The sequence below is a fragment of the Plectropomus leopardus genome, chromosome 12 (genome assembly GCF_026936395.1).
Source record: "Plectropomus leopardus strain MGB_pleo_1.0 chromosome 12, ASM2693639v1, whole genome shotgun sequence".
Taxonomy (NCBI): Eukaryota; Metazoa; Chordata; class Actinopteri; order Perciformes; family Serranidae; genus Plectropomus; species Plectropomus leopardus.
Window position 1 is genome coordinate 32763455 of NC_142187.1, and position 14508 is coordinate 32777962.

The 14508-nt window shown below is 38.6% G+C and overlaps 2 protein-coding genes across 2 annotated transcripts; one reads left to right on the forward strand and one right to left on the reverse strand.

Annotated features, from left to right (window-relative positions):
- Positions 1 to 340: 340 nt before the first annotated feature.
- On the reverse strand, positions 341 to 8042 carry LOC121951838 (ras-related protein Rab-18-B). The gene is made up of 7 exons (XM_042498325.2): positions 7843 to 8042; positions 7437 to 7492; positions 7262 to 7323; positions 5659 to 5731; positions 5316 to 5434; positions 4149 to 4215; positions 341 to 2672 (listed from the first exon to the last, which is right to left on the reverse strand). Exons 1-7 carry the CDS (start codon positions 7908 to 7910, stop codon positions 2500 to 2502), a joined length of 618 nt encoding a protein of 205 aa, XP_042354259.1. The 5' UTR covers positions 7911 to 8042; the 3' UTR covers positions 341 to 2499.
- A 1177-nt stretch (positions 8043 to 9219) lies between these two features.
- ptchd3b (patched domain containing 3b) lies at positions 9220 to 14395 on the forward strand. Its single transcript, XM_042497427.2, has 4 exons — positions 9220 to 9939; positions 11152 to 11273; positions 11353 to 11498; positions 12484 to 14395. Exons 1-4 carry the CDS (start codon positions 9220 to 9222, stop codon positions 13995 to 13997), a joined length of 2502 nt encoding a protein of 833 aa, XP_042353361.2. The 3' UTR covers positions 13998 to 14395.
- Positions 14396 to 14508: the final 113 nt, after the last annotated feature.

Sequence of the window (14508 nt, forward strand, 5' to 3'; positions counted from 1 at the left end):
GACAGGGAGACTTGCGGTGAGCGTCCTCCATCTGGGGACATCCTGACACCAAACATAAGCTTGTAATCACACAAAGTCCTCAGGGACTATTTCACAAAACATGATTAACAGATTTTTCCACTCCCGCTTTTGGTCTGTTTTTTGACATTTTGAGCAAAGAATGTTTTCAGTCTTGCATGTACGGCAGACGAGTCATCAACAAAGTATTATGGAAAGAGCACCTCACTCCTGTTTCCACTGTAAACCTGCTTTTGATTAGACGAGCTCCTGCACAACACGGAGACGTAATGGCAGCTCTCAAATGGCAATTAAGCAATAATTAGTCTTGAGCGACCGCATCTCGAGGCTGTCGTTTATTTCAGTTTGAAACAATACAAACTTAACTGGACCTCAATGTCATTCAATGTTAAGGCAGATATCAATTTAACATATTGCTGGGTATGATTCAAGAGGCGCACAGCAAACGCAACAGGAAAAAAGGACAGAGATAAAGGTCAACATGATTTTAGACAACAGAAGAAATTCAAACAAATAATACATCAAATCCATATCATACAGCAGACAGGGAAGCTCTTAGGAATGCTCTCATACTATAATGTGTGAGAAATGCCTACAATGAGTCAGTGGGACATTATATGGACCACAGCACCACACAGAAACTGCAAAATAAATGGGAGAAAACAAGCTCACAGGGTCAAAGCAGAGACTACACGAACAAACTGCTTCCTTCGTTTTGCCAGATGAGATCAGGCAAAAAAGAGCTGCGAGCTCAAGTAAGTAAATATTTTATTGCAACAGCTCTTAAAGGAATACTCCACCCGCATAATGACCATTTGTATATCAAATACTTCCACACGGTACATTGAATTTCTGAAAAAAATTGAATCATGGGGGTCCAAGTTTAACAGCAGCAAAACATCACTTAACTAACTAACAACTCGTGCAGCATAATCCAGGTCTCAATTATCCAGTCGTACATCCCAAACACATTTTCACTAAACAATCCAAACTATAACATCTCTGCCTACAGGCAGCATGCTGCGTGCTTACTCTGCCGCACATGAGACTAAATGAGATTGACTGTACTGAACTCTTTAAAAATCAGGCTGAACAAATAGATGGGTTTCAGTCCAAATATAGTGCAAATGTTCACCACATTTTCAAAAAACTGTAATAAGAAAATGCTTTTTTTTTTTTAAATGTTGGGAGTTGGTTCATCAAGATAAGCTGTGGGTGGCGCCAATTCTCCAGTTAGAAGTCAGAAAAAGGAGGCGCAACAGCATGATATATATATATATATATATATATATATATATATATATATATATATATAAGATTAAGATTTTAAGATTTTCTTGTACTTTTTGCTAATTTGTTGTAAATTTTGGGGTAGTTTCTTCTTGTTAAGTTGCTCGTTGCCTTCTTCCCAGTTTTGAAAAAAGTCAATCCAGTCTACTCAAGTTTTAAAGGGTTAAAATTACTTTTCTGAAACTTTTGATCAGTTTTTGCTTATTCCATGTCTTTTCCAGGCCTGGAAAACATGATTGTAAAATTCCATGATCTTGTCATGACCGTGGGAACCTGGACATAAAAACAGGTGGATGAAAACGCGACTGTTGATATACAAATGGTCATTTTGCAGGTAAAATTCTCTTTTAATACTGTAAACCTGTCACTTGAAGCTGTTGGGTCCAGATCAGACATGCAAAGACAAAGATTCGATTGCAGGAAATCCTAAAAGACAACGGCTACTTGTCTTGCATGAAAGACGGTACATCTGAAGCCTCTGAAACACATAATTTGATGGAAATCACCATCAAACGAATAAGAACTGGATTAACAGTAAAAATGAAGTTGTGTCAGTAACTGTAACCATTGTGAAATGTCGCGTTTGGGATCATTCACAGTGTTGCAGTGTATAACGACAGATCACTCAAAGTCTTTTGCACCGAGTGACGTGTCATAAATGAAATAGAGTTTGCAAATGTCAGAACATTTTGTACTTTGCAGTTTTAGATAAGCAAAAGCAGAGAAGTATATTTTCTCTATGAAGGACTTATGTTTTGATTATCATGAATTTTTGGGGGTAAAATTTGACAAGCTACGTACTGTAAAACCTACAAATTGGTTCATGTAATAGGCACTACGCTATTCACCTGATGTCTTAATGTACAACAGAATCACTGCTGCCAATAAGAGAAATTGAAACCAGACGTACGCGTATGACGCAGCGTACACTTGGCGTGGTTCTGTCAATTAAAAACACTATACTTCCTTAGGCAAGAGGCTATTTTTGCATGATCCTTCCATTCATGTTTTTAACAGAAAGTAGTGACAGATGATGGTTGGAAAGGAAGTGTGCAAACAGCAAAGTCCTTTCGACCCGCAGTACTACTCCAACATTTAACTTTTTTTAAAAAAGTACTCATCCAGCTCCACCTCTCTCTCTCACTGTTTCTGGTCCGTAGTCGCTCCTATCAGGTTCCCGTCTGTCCGGTTTCAGGGTATGGAACAGTATCCGCCACACGCCCTGCCGCTGCCCTGCTCCTGCGCCCCCAGACGGACACTCTGACCCTGGTTTTCGCTCTCCCAGAGCCCCGGAGTCTGCAGGATCTTCTCCACGAGCTCCTCAAAGGCACACTGGACGCCGTCTTTGGTCTTTGCACTGGCCTCTGCACAAAATCAAGATAACAATACTAATATAATAAGAACCTGAACACCTTTACAAACAGATGTTTACAACGTGACAGACAGGGTCTCAGGGAGTTCAAAATAAACATCAACAAACATGCCAAACAGAGGAAGGTCGAGAGAAGTCAAACAAAAGGACAAGAAGAAAATGCAAACACAAAAGGTCAACAAAAAAAAAGCTAAATAAAAGGAATAAAAGTAGGAAAACTGGTGGATCCCAAAAGGTAGTTCAAGTACTAAATGGATGAAGTTTTTTTTTAAATGTAAGACTAAAAGTCATAAAAAAATAATAATAATAATAATAACAATAATAATAATAATAATAATAATAATAACAATAATAATAATAATAATAATAATAATAATAATATGAGAAATACTATTAATAAATAATTTCTTTTTGTTTGTTTTTCATTACCTGAGGGTATGAAAGGCTGAGATGTGGTGAGAACAGATTAAGTTAATTTGTGCATTTTCATTGAAAAAACAACATTTCAGACAAAAAGCTGGAAAAAATCATTTTCAAGAGCGAAATAAATTTTTATATTTTTGTGTTTTCTTTCCCTCTTATGTCAACTCAGAGACACCGGCGGACAATGAGAGCGGAGCAGACATTTGGAGACACCGGCAGAGACACCGGAGGAGACACCGGCGGAGACACCGGCAGACATCACATGACATCACATAAAACCAAGTCTGTAAAAGTGAATTTTAAGAAGTGATCTAAAAGAAGCCACTGATTCTGTGTGAGACTTATCTCCTCAGGCAGGTCGCTCCAGAGCTGAGGGCCCCTCGATCAAGATTTATGACACAGGCCAAAAAGATTACTTTCCAAAATGTTACAAAAAAAACATTACGTGAGCTTTTAAATCCAAAACATCTTCTTCTTTTTTTTTTTTTTACGGCGTACTAAAACTAAAACGACAGGCTTTAAAAATGTTCCCGGTGTTGACAAACATGACATATAAAGTATGAAATGACTTCATTTAAGCAGCCGGAGACATCCAGCAGGATGAAGACATCCTCACAGCGGATTAAATCCACGACATCCTCTTGCCCAACCCTTTTCAAAACCCCTTAATTTAGCCTTTCTAAAATGGAAACTCCACAGAAAATGTTAACGTAATTTCCCAGAGAGGGGCAGATTGGAGATGAGAATCAGGAACACGTGTAGACATGGATCCGATAAATGAAAGCCCGCTAGATGTTAATCATAATGCAGTTCTGCTGGAGCGGCTGCATCTTTCAGCGCGAGACACTCGAAGATGCCAGCTCAGTATAAACAAGGCAACAAACCCAAAGTGACTGCATGACTTACTAAGTGATGTCCCGACTGCGTCCAAGTGCACAATTACAGCTCTGACTTTTAAACGCAGCACGGTGAGTTTTAATGGCTGTACAGTAAGTCACATTTTATGGCTCTATTAGTTTAAATGACCGTGTCTGATTTTACCCACCAATAAAAAGCATGGAGTGTTTCCTCGCAAACTTCAGCCCCTCGTTTCTGTCCACTTCATGGTCATCCTGAAAAACCAAACACACTTCCTGTGTAATTTTCTCTGCGTGGAACACACATAATAAATGATTAGACATCATGGACAAGTGAGGCAACACCAAAAGCTGCTGGGCACATTTAGAAAACACTTTGGAGTGTTTCTGGTGTCGCATGAGTTTTATTTTTTTACGTATAAAGCCGTGGCTGACATTAAAGGGGACCTATTATGCTAATTTTCAGGTTCATATGTGTATTTAAGGGTTCTGCTGGAACATTTCATGCTTTAATGTTCAATAACACTTTATTTTACTCATACAAGGCGGGTTTCCATTAACCCATAAATTTAAACTTTATTTTGCAAAACTGCAATGGAAACACTTTTTAGTCTTTTCTAGGTCACATGATGCTGTGTCTTTGTGCTTGTCCGTAGGAACTGGCTCCCTCATGATGCAGCAGGAGCTACAAGAGCTGTTGTCGCATCACGTAACTCTGAGAAAGTCGAGCGGATCATCTGAAAGTTTTGAATCCACAATTCATCCGTGAAATCGTGGACTATCAGTTCCCAGAAATCCTTCATACGAGGCCGCTCCCACATATAAGGGGCTCGCCTTTCCATTATCGCTCGCATAACACACCTTCATCATCTTTGATCGGAAAATATGACCGTTAGTGTGATGGCTGCAATATAAATAATGCTGCTAATGTCTTGAACATCCATCGCCATCCTTCTTAACCAACTTAACCGCTTAAACACCAAGAATATCATGAACATGACATCACAGGTCGTAACAACGAGCTCAAGAGTTCAATTTAAAGGCAGCATTTGTAACATAAACAAGTCTGTCACAGCTGACATCAGTTTGTCTCGACGGAAGAAAAAACAAACGATGGAAACAGAGTATTCAGAAATTTTACTCACACACATTACTTTTAATTATATTTACCTCATCACTTGAAACTTTGGCCACATTTCATATAAATATCTGACATCTAAAAAAAGAAAGAAAAAGCATAATAGATCCCCTCTAAGGCCAAATTTGAGCCTTTGGCCGGTTTATCCAAAACAGAGCTGTTTAAACTGTTTAAAATTATGCTGCACGTGTGAAGCTGTTAGAAGCATCAGACTCACCCGATCAATTTTGTTCCCAACGAGCATTTTCACAATGTCGTTGCGTGTTGTGTAGGTTTCCAGCTCATTCAGCCAGTTTTCAAGCTTCGTAAAAGTGTCGCGCTTTGTCACGTCATACACTGTTAAAACCAGAAAAACAAAAAAAGCAGTTAGACACGAGTGTGATAACATTTTATTATGATGAATATTTAGCTGCTGATTCACAGTTTTTATCCAAAGACACTTTCAGACTAATGTGTAAAGAAAGTGCTATAATAACCAGAGGATGTGATTCTTTCATGAAAAGAGAAAATTGTTTCTCGGTCTGGTATAAACGTGTTTTTTTTAAACCATCAGTGTTTACCCAGAATGACTCCCTGTGCACCGCGGTAGTAGCTGGGTGTCAGGGTGCGAAATCTTTCCTGTCCGGCTGTGTCCTGCAAAAGTAAAAGACACCAAACTTTGAATAATAATAATAATAATAATAATAATAAACCTAATACATATAGCACTTTTCTTAACAAGATTACAAAATGCTTTTCACTAAAACAACAGATGAAAACAAGTCAGCAATAGAACGACAATAAAATAAAATGCAAACAACACAGTGATCATATATTAATACTGTGGGAAATTGAGGGATGATAAAACTTAGCAACATATTAAATATTCATAAATGCTACAAAAGAAAGTCTTAGGAAACTTTTCAGACCAACGGGTACACGAGGAAGCGTCCACACTCAGACTGAGTTTTACACGTGTTACAAAAGTCAGACTACGGAGCTAATCATTGTGAGTGAGCTCAGCACCTGTCATTATTTTTCTTGTTTTGACTGAGGAGGAGTTCAAATATTTTGAAACCTTTATTGATCAAAAGTTTTACTGCCAACACAGAATACATTTTTAAAGTACTGCAGTGCTTGTATCTAATCAGCAAATTAGATTCAAGCAAAAGCATTTCAGAGACTGTTTACAGAGTGTTGTTTAAAGTATTTTAACTTTTAACATGTGCACATGGTATGTGCACCTGGAGGCGAAGAGCAAAGATGGATTGTTCAGAATTACAAATATGGCCAGAAAAAAATATTGAGAAAGAGCAGAAACAACTGGGATGTGTTCATAAAACGCAGTGGAAACCAGGGCCAAAAAAAATGTGGCTGATCCTGTTTGTCCTCTTTTTCGAGGATTCATAAAATCGCCTTCAGGATGACACAACAGAGCTGCTGCAGCAACCAGCATTTACAAAGTCCTTCATACCAGACGTCAGTTTTTCAACCAACAGAATACTCTTTTAATAAAAGCAATGCAGTACTTGTATTTGATCAGGAAATTATATTCATATAATATAAGTAAAAACATTCTGGAAACTGTGCACTTAAGTTTTGTTGAAACGTTTAACATGTTTTTGTGGTTGGTAAAAACTAAAAATTCTGGTTTATTCCCTTTTTCACCCTTTAAAACCTGAGCAAATTGATTTGATTTCTTTCAAAAACATGGGGAGAAGGCTATGAGCAACATAACAAGATGTGGCCCAAAATTTAGCAAGAAATTAATTTAAAAAAAGACAAGAATTACATGAAACTTAGCCATAAAAATGTAACAAAAAAAGAGGAAATTATCATTATAATAACGTTGAAATCAAGGATTTTTTTCAGGCACTTTTCTCTGAACCACATGTGACTTCACAAAGTCCTCTTTTCCTCATTAAGTATTTTGAGCTCCTCCGCACAAACTCATTTCTCCTAAAAAGGGAAATAAATCTGTAGGAGTTCAGTGTTTTGGGCTGAGGTTATGTTATGGACTCCCTGTGTGTGTTTGCTGTGTTTTTATTTGACTACATGTTTTTCAGTCCCCTTCCGTGTTTCCTGCTGAGCAACGTCGCCATCTGGCGGATAAACACTGCAGATAAATCGTGTTTTTCTTGACAACTACAAATACTGAAAAGCAGAAAGTGACTTCAGTCTTACCCAGATGGCGAGTTTGGCTTTGTTTCCATCTATTGCGAGTGTCTTTACTTTGAAATCCACACCTGATCAGACACGAGAGGAAGACAGGAAAGAGAAAGGGCGTTAAATAACAAGCAGCGTGTATTATAAGTGTTATGTTCGTGTGTGTGTGTGTGTGTGTGTGTGTGTGTGTAACCTATTGTCGCTGACTGCTCTGGGTCAAAAGTATCATCTGTGAACCTCAGGAGGAGACTGTTTGGAGAGATAAAATCACATGGAAATGAGACGACACAATAGGCTTTTGTGAGCTGACTAAAAGGCTTTCACAATAATATTAACACAACAACAATAACACAGTTTTAAGCTGACTTTTAACTCAACAAACAGCAGTATAAAGTTTTACTGATGCCTCTATGACGGTGACGTTATTTGTCACTTATTTGTCAACCTGTTAGCAGTAAGAATTTGTCAAAAGAAGGACAAAAACATCAGCAGCTAGCCGTATGAGCAGCTGCTGAGCGGAGGCTTTGCAACTTACGTAACAAGAAGAACATAAACAGTCTCAGCAGCTAGCTAACAGCTCGCTAAAAACACACACAAACCTCGACTTCCCGACTCCGCTTTCGCCAATTATCAACAGTTTCAGCGTCGTCAGCACGTCGTCATCCATATTCCTGCTGGAGGTAGTTTGACTCGCAGTCGGCGACGCTTTAATCGATTAATTTTACTCGTTTTTTGGGGAGCAGCAGGCAGCTAGCGGCTCCGGTGACAGCCTGCTGTTCACGCAACTTCCGCCCAAGCGTCCGACGCGTGACGTCACGGAGGATCACGAGGTAACATAACACAACATAACATAACGTAACATAAAATAAAATAAAATAAAATAAAATAAAATAAAATAACATAACATAACATAACATAACATAACATAAAATAAAATAACACAAAATAGAATAAAATAAAATAAAATAAAATAAAATAACATAACATAACATAACATAACATAACATAACATAACATAACATTACATAAAATAAAATAAAATTAAATTAAATTAAATAAAATAACATAACATAACATAACATAACATAACATAACATAACATAACATAACATAACATAACATAAAATAGTGTGCGTCTGTACATCTGTTTATTTTCTTCTCATTTTTTATTTATGTATTCACCTGTTCATTCATTTTCTGGTCTGCTTATAATATTTGCACACTGTTTTTTTATAGGAATCTTTCAGATATCGTTTTATCTATTTGGTGGATACATTGTAAATTATCTTTTAAATATTATATTTATGTCATTATTATGGATTTATCAGGGTTTTTGTGACACTTAAAAAAAGCCTTTTCACATGTCTGTGTTTTTGTCCACTGACTTCTGAAAGTACATCACAAAATGTGACACTGTGTTCATGGGTTGTACATGTATTTTAAACAGCTGCATATTCTTATCCTAGCTGTCCACTTCAGCCTGAAGCAAAACTGGATGAGGGATTCAGAGGAAGTCGGTGGGCAGGCAGAAAACAAACTAAACAAAGATCCTTAATGCATCTTTGTTCTGTGTTGCTACATTTCACCAATCTTTTAAAAAAGGCCCCAAAGTTTTCTGTTACCTCAGCCATCAGAAGGAATCACCTGGGGGTTAAGCAACTGGAAACCACTGACAGTGAGCACTGAAACGGAACCAGCGAGCTGCAATACACCAACTGGTCTTCAATGGGCTCTTTGACTGAGTCTTTCTTCAAACCTCATCAGCTTCTGTTCATTACAGAGCCGGCGACCCTGTTATTATGCAAATCTCATCTCATGAAGGAGCTGCAGCACAATAAATACAGCTGCTTCTGAACACTCACAGCTCTCTCTAATGTTGACACGGCAGAGAAAAGCTCTTTTATATTCCTTAAAGTAGCTTTTTGGCTGAAAACCAAACAGAAATCCAGATTTTCAAGGAGCAGGTTTTCTCAGCTATGGCCAGATTCCACTCAGACTGCATAGAGAAACCCCTGCGCATCTGTTTTGAGATGATGGGTCATTTCATCGCATCTCATCCTTGGTGGTTCTTAATCGCCCCCCTTATTCTCTCTGCAAGTCTTGGGAGTGGATTTTATCTTCTGGAGGACAGAATGTCAAACGACATCGAAGAGCAGTTCACACCTGTCGATGGACGAGCCAAACTGGAGAGGAAATACATCCAAGAGACGTTTCCAGGAAACGATTCCATGTTTTCACGGTTAAGACTGAGTACGGATGGGAATTATGCAGCTCTCATAGCTACGAGTGACAAAAATATTCTGACTGTGGAGTCACTCCGGGACATCCTAGACTTGGACTATAAAGTGAGGAGCATGGTCGTGCAGTTTGACAGCCAGTCATTCGGGTATGTGGATGTTTGTGCTGAAGCGATGGGATCCTGCACCTCCAACGACATTTTAGACATTATTGAACACAAAAGCAACAATATAGACACAGTGAATTTGACATATCCGTGGTACTTCTCTGATTTTAGGAGGTTCCCTTTATATCTAAGTCTGGGGAGTGTTAAACTGTGCAAAGAGAGCTCAAATGTTGAAAGTGCAAGAGCCATTCAGCTCCGTTACTATTTACGTGAGGAAAACAAAACAAAGACTGATGTTTGGTTGGAAAGCTTCATTAATTTGGTCTCAAACATATCGTCAACTTCCGTCCAGGTAAGCAGAACTTAAATATATTTTTTAAATGATCTGCTTTTGTTTTATTAAAGGAGCACTGTGTAAGATTTGGGGGATTGTAGATTACAGCTGTAACTTCTCCTGGTTAGAACTGCTTCAGTGTTAATTGTTCAGGAGGTTTGTACCAGGAAGCCGAATTATCCACATAGGTCTCGTCCTCTCTAAAATAAATGGACGTTGTAATAAAAATTGCTAAAAACACAGAATAAAGCAGATTCCCATTAAAAAACAATGTTTCTTCTATGCAGTTTGGTCTGTCATAGAGGGAATGCTAGCCCAGCGCCTGCTCATGTGTGCTCACGTTATTTCTGATCCAGATGTTCAGGTGGATTTTATCGGTGGCTGAAATATCAGCAGAGGTCTCCAGAGCAAACTGTTGAGGTGATTAAAATCAGTGAAATCACAAGAATGAAGCTGTGTAATGTTACAAATCAGATTTTTTTGCTGCTGTTTGGCTTGTAACAGCATGAAGCGTGAACCCAGCACCTGCTAATGTGTGTTCACCATTTTTCTCTGATAACGTTAAGATCCAGACTTTCAGAAAGTTTTTCCAGTAGCTGAATTCTCTGCCGCAGCCTCTTCCTCTCCAAAACAAACAAACCAGGTGATCGAAACAGGTTAAAAAGCTGAATAAAGCAGTTACACGTTTAAATCAGTGTTTCTCCTATGCTGTTTGGCAAGTCACATGAAGGATGCTAGCCTAGCACCTGCTAATGCATGCTCAACTTATTTCTCATCCAGACATTTAGGAGGTTTTTTTCCAGGAGCCAAATGATCCGCAAAAGACTCTTCCTCTCTAAAACAAATGGACCTGGCAGTTAAAACTGTTGAAAATACTGAACAAAGCGGTTTCACGTTAAAAATCAGTGTTTTCTCAATGCTGTTTGGCTGCAAACTATTGCGGCCGATGCGAAAACAATAATTCCCTTATCTAGAGGTAGTGTTTGGTTTAACCATTCTAGTTTCATGTAGAAACATGTTACTAAACATGTTACTAAACAAGTAAACATCCTCATTTAAATGAGGATGTGCTCCCTGTGTAGATATACACAGCTCACTCTAAGGTTACGAAAACACAACCACTTCTTTTCAGGTGATTATAAACCAAAGAAAACATACTTGTATTACATTTAATTTCTACCAAAATATCCCCCGAATATCCCCCGTTAAATGTACTAATAATCTTTCCAGGTGTCATTCTCCACCTCCATGTCAATGCAGTGGGAATTTAAAAAGTCTCCAGCCTCCGTCATCTATTTATTCTCCATCACCTATGCCATCGCCATCACATTCTCCATCATGTCTTGTTGGAGGTTGGTGAAGAAAAGTCTGAACATCATTTGTGATGAATTTGGGATGTTCGGCTCTTTTACATCTCTGATTTTCTCTCAGGTTGGATAATGTGAGGACGAAGGTGTGGGTGGCGGCCTGTGGGGTGCTCTCCACAGGTCTGGCAGTCCTGAGTGGTTTTGGTGCGCTGTTGTTGTTGGATCAACCTTTTGTCATGACTGTTGCCTCCTGTCCTTTCATGATATTAGGTAGGTTGTGTTAAAAATTCATAATAATTGTAATGTATGCGATGCACTACTGTCCAAGAATAAATAAAAGAATAAAATTAGAAAGTACTCAAAAAACATGACTTTTTATTAATCTAAAATAATAATACCTGCATTGCAATGACACTGCAAAATTTTGATTTAAAAAGAAAATTACATATTTTGATATTTCTACTTTCCAGCACCAAGTTGCAATATTACAGAATACATTTCAATCATTTTTTAGACCAGATGTAATTTCATAAGCCATGTTCAAATCTCACAGTCTGGTATTAATACTGTTGTTGATATGCAAACTGGTTATTTTACTGTGCTATGGGTGGTAATTGAGGTTATTCATGTTTATGTGTTTTGGTGCATGCATGTCTACAGCTGAGAAAGAAGAGAGAAAAGATGGAGCAAATAACAGGAATATGTAGGATATGGATAATGATAAGAGGGATATATACAATATGCAAATAATATTGCAGATACATAATAGTTAATAAAATAATAATATTTAAAAAAAGGAAAAATAAAAAAATAAACAAATAAATATAAGTTTAAAAAATAAAATAAATAAATAAATAAACTATAAATGTTCCTAGTTCTTGCAGTGCAAACAATTTTTTTTAAAATGGGTTTTTAAAGCTAAGAAAGTTCCTCAGGCCCAAATTAATCTATTGATTGTCGTGATGAACAGAAATATTAGAATCAAATGGCTGCCTGGAACAAAAGTGAAATTATCCCCAGACAATAGTCTATAGCCCGAATTTGATAGTGATCAGCAAAATGCAAAGTAGTCAACACATCATTTGTTAAAGAGCTAACACTTTCAAAAACAGGGGGATAAAACATTTTTTAAAGTAAATCTAGGCAAATATTTTGTCAAAAAGAAAGTCTCGAGGACCAATCTCAGTTAATGTTGCACAACAAACAGTGAGAGTCGCATTTTAAACTCTCCTTTTTTCTGACTTTTATTCGAAAGGTATTGGACTCGATGATATGTTCATCATGATCTCTAGCTGGCAGAGGACCCGCATCCTGGACAGCGTCCCCGACCGGCTGGCTGAGACCTACAAAGATGCTGCCGTCTCCATCTCCATCACCACCCTGACCGACGCTCTGGCGCTCTTCCTGGGCTGCAGCTCGCCCTTCGGCTCCGTCCGGTCCTTCTGCCTGTACGCCGGGATTTCTATCTGCTTCTGCTACCTGTACGCCATCACATTCTTGGGGGCGTTTATGGCTTTGAACGGACGGAGGGAGGCAGAGAACAAACACTGGTTCACTCGTGCCAAAATCCCAGAAGATTTACCCTCCGGGAGTTCAAACGCCTTCAGTGTGTGTTGCGTTGGAGGGAGATACGATCGGATCACCGAGAGGGAAGAAACAGGGCCCACGAGCCAGATGTTTGAGCGCTTCTATGGTCCGTTTCTAACTCACAAATGGATTAAAGCATGTGTATTCTTCATTTATGCATGCTATCTGGCTGTTAGCATCTATGGTTGCTGTATCTTACAGGAGGGACTTGACAGAAGGAATCTAGCTTTGGACGATTCCTACATCGTCAATTACTACAACAATCAAAAGGATCACTTCTCTGAGTACAGCCTTAATGTGATGGTAGCAGTGAAGCAGCCGTTTGCGTACTGGGATGAGGACGAACTGAAGAATCTGTGCATTTCGGATTTTGAGAATTTGAGCTTTGTCAACGGCACTTTTGCTTGGTTTCTTTCTTTTAAAGAGTTTGCAAACGCAACCAATCTAAATATAAGTTCTCAGGAGGCTTTCCAAACACATCTGACCCGTTTCTTAGAACTCAAATCCGTGTTTAGACAAGATATCAACTTCACCGCAGACAAAAAGATTCAGGCTTCTCGGTTTTTCATTCAGACGCTGAACAAAACCTCAACGAAAGACATGATGATAAGACTCAGGAGGATAGCTGAAGAGTGCCCAGTAGAGCTCCTGGTGTACCACCCTGCTTTCATCTACTTCGACCAGTATACCGTCATCCAGGACAACACCATTCAGACCATCCTGGTGGCTGTGGTCGTGATGCTGGTCGTCTCGCTCATCCTCATACCCAATCCTCTTTGCTCCCTGTGGGTGGCGTTCGCAGTTGTTTCGGTCATCGTCGGAGTGACGGGGTTCATGGCGCTGTGGGGTGTAAACCTGGACTCGATCTCCATGATCAACCTCGTCATGTGCATCGGGTTTTCTGTCGACTTTTCATCACATATTTCTTATGCTTTTGTTTCCAGCTCAAAGAGTGACGTCAATGAGAAAGCTGCGGATGCTTTGGCACGTTTAGGTTATCCGATACTTCAAGGAGCGATGTCCACTATTTTAGGAGTGGTGGTGCTGTCCGTGTCCGGGAGTTACATCTTCAGGACGTTCTTCAAGATCGTGTTTCTTGTGATTGCATTTGGGCTGCTCCACGGGTTAGTGTTCATCCCAGTGTTTCTGACTCTGTTTGGAGCCTGTGGGAAGTGGTGGTAAAGTGGGACTGTAGCTACAGTTTGTGAATGAAGTTTTGAAAACCAAACTGAAATTTGAATATTTCACACTTCTTAAAAGAAATATCATTTAAAATGACACAGCAGCTGCTGTGAATAATCTACCGTTTTCAGTGGAACAGTTATTTTCTAAAGATATTTTTGTAAACTGTTAAAATGCCAGTAGGTAACATCATGCCAGCTTTGCCCATTTTTTTTGTTTTTTAATATTTTGTCTTTTGTTATGTACTGTCAGTCATCTGCCTAAACCTTCAGAGACCGTTAAGCGCATTTCACACGCTTTTGATTCTTAATTTTTGAAAATTCAGATATTGAACCAATCAAATTACAGCGCTGACACAGTTGGAAGCAAAAATGTAAACTGACAAGAGAATAATTACACAGAGGGCTCCATCAGGGTATAAAAATAAATAAAATGTAAAAATAATCCTTTTTGTTAATCGTTATTTTGACCAAATAAGTGCAGAGGTCAGCATATGCTAGGATACATAAAC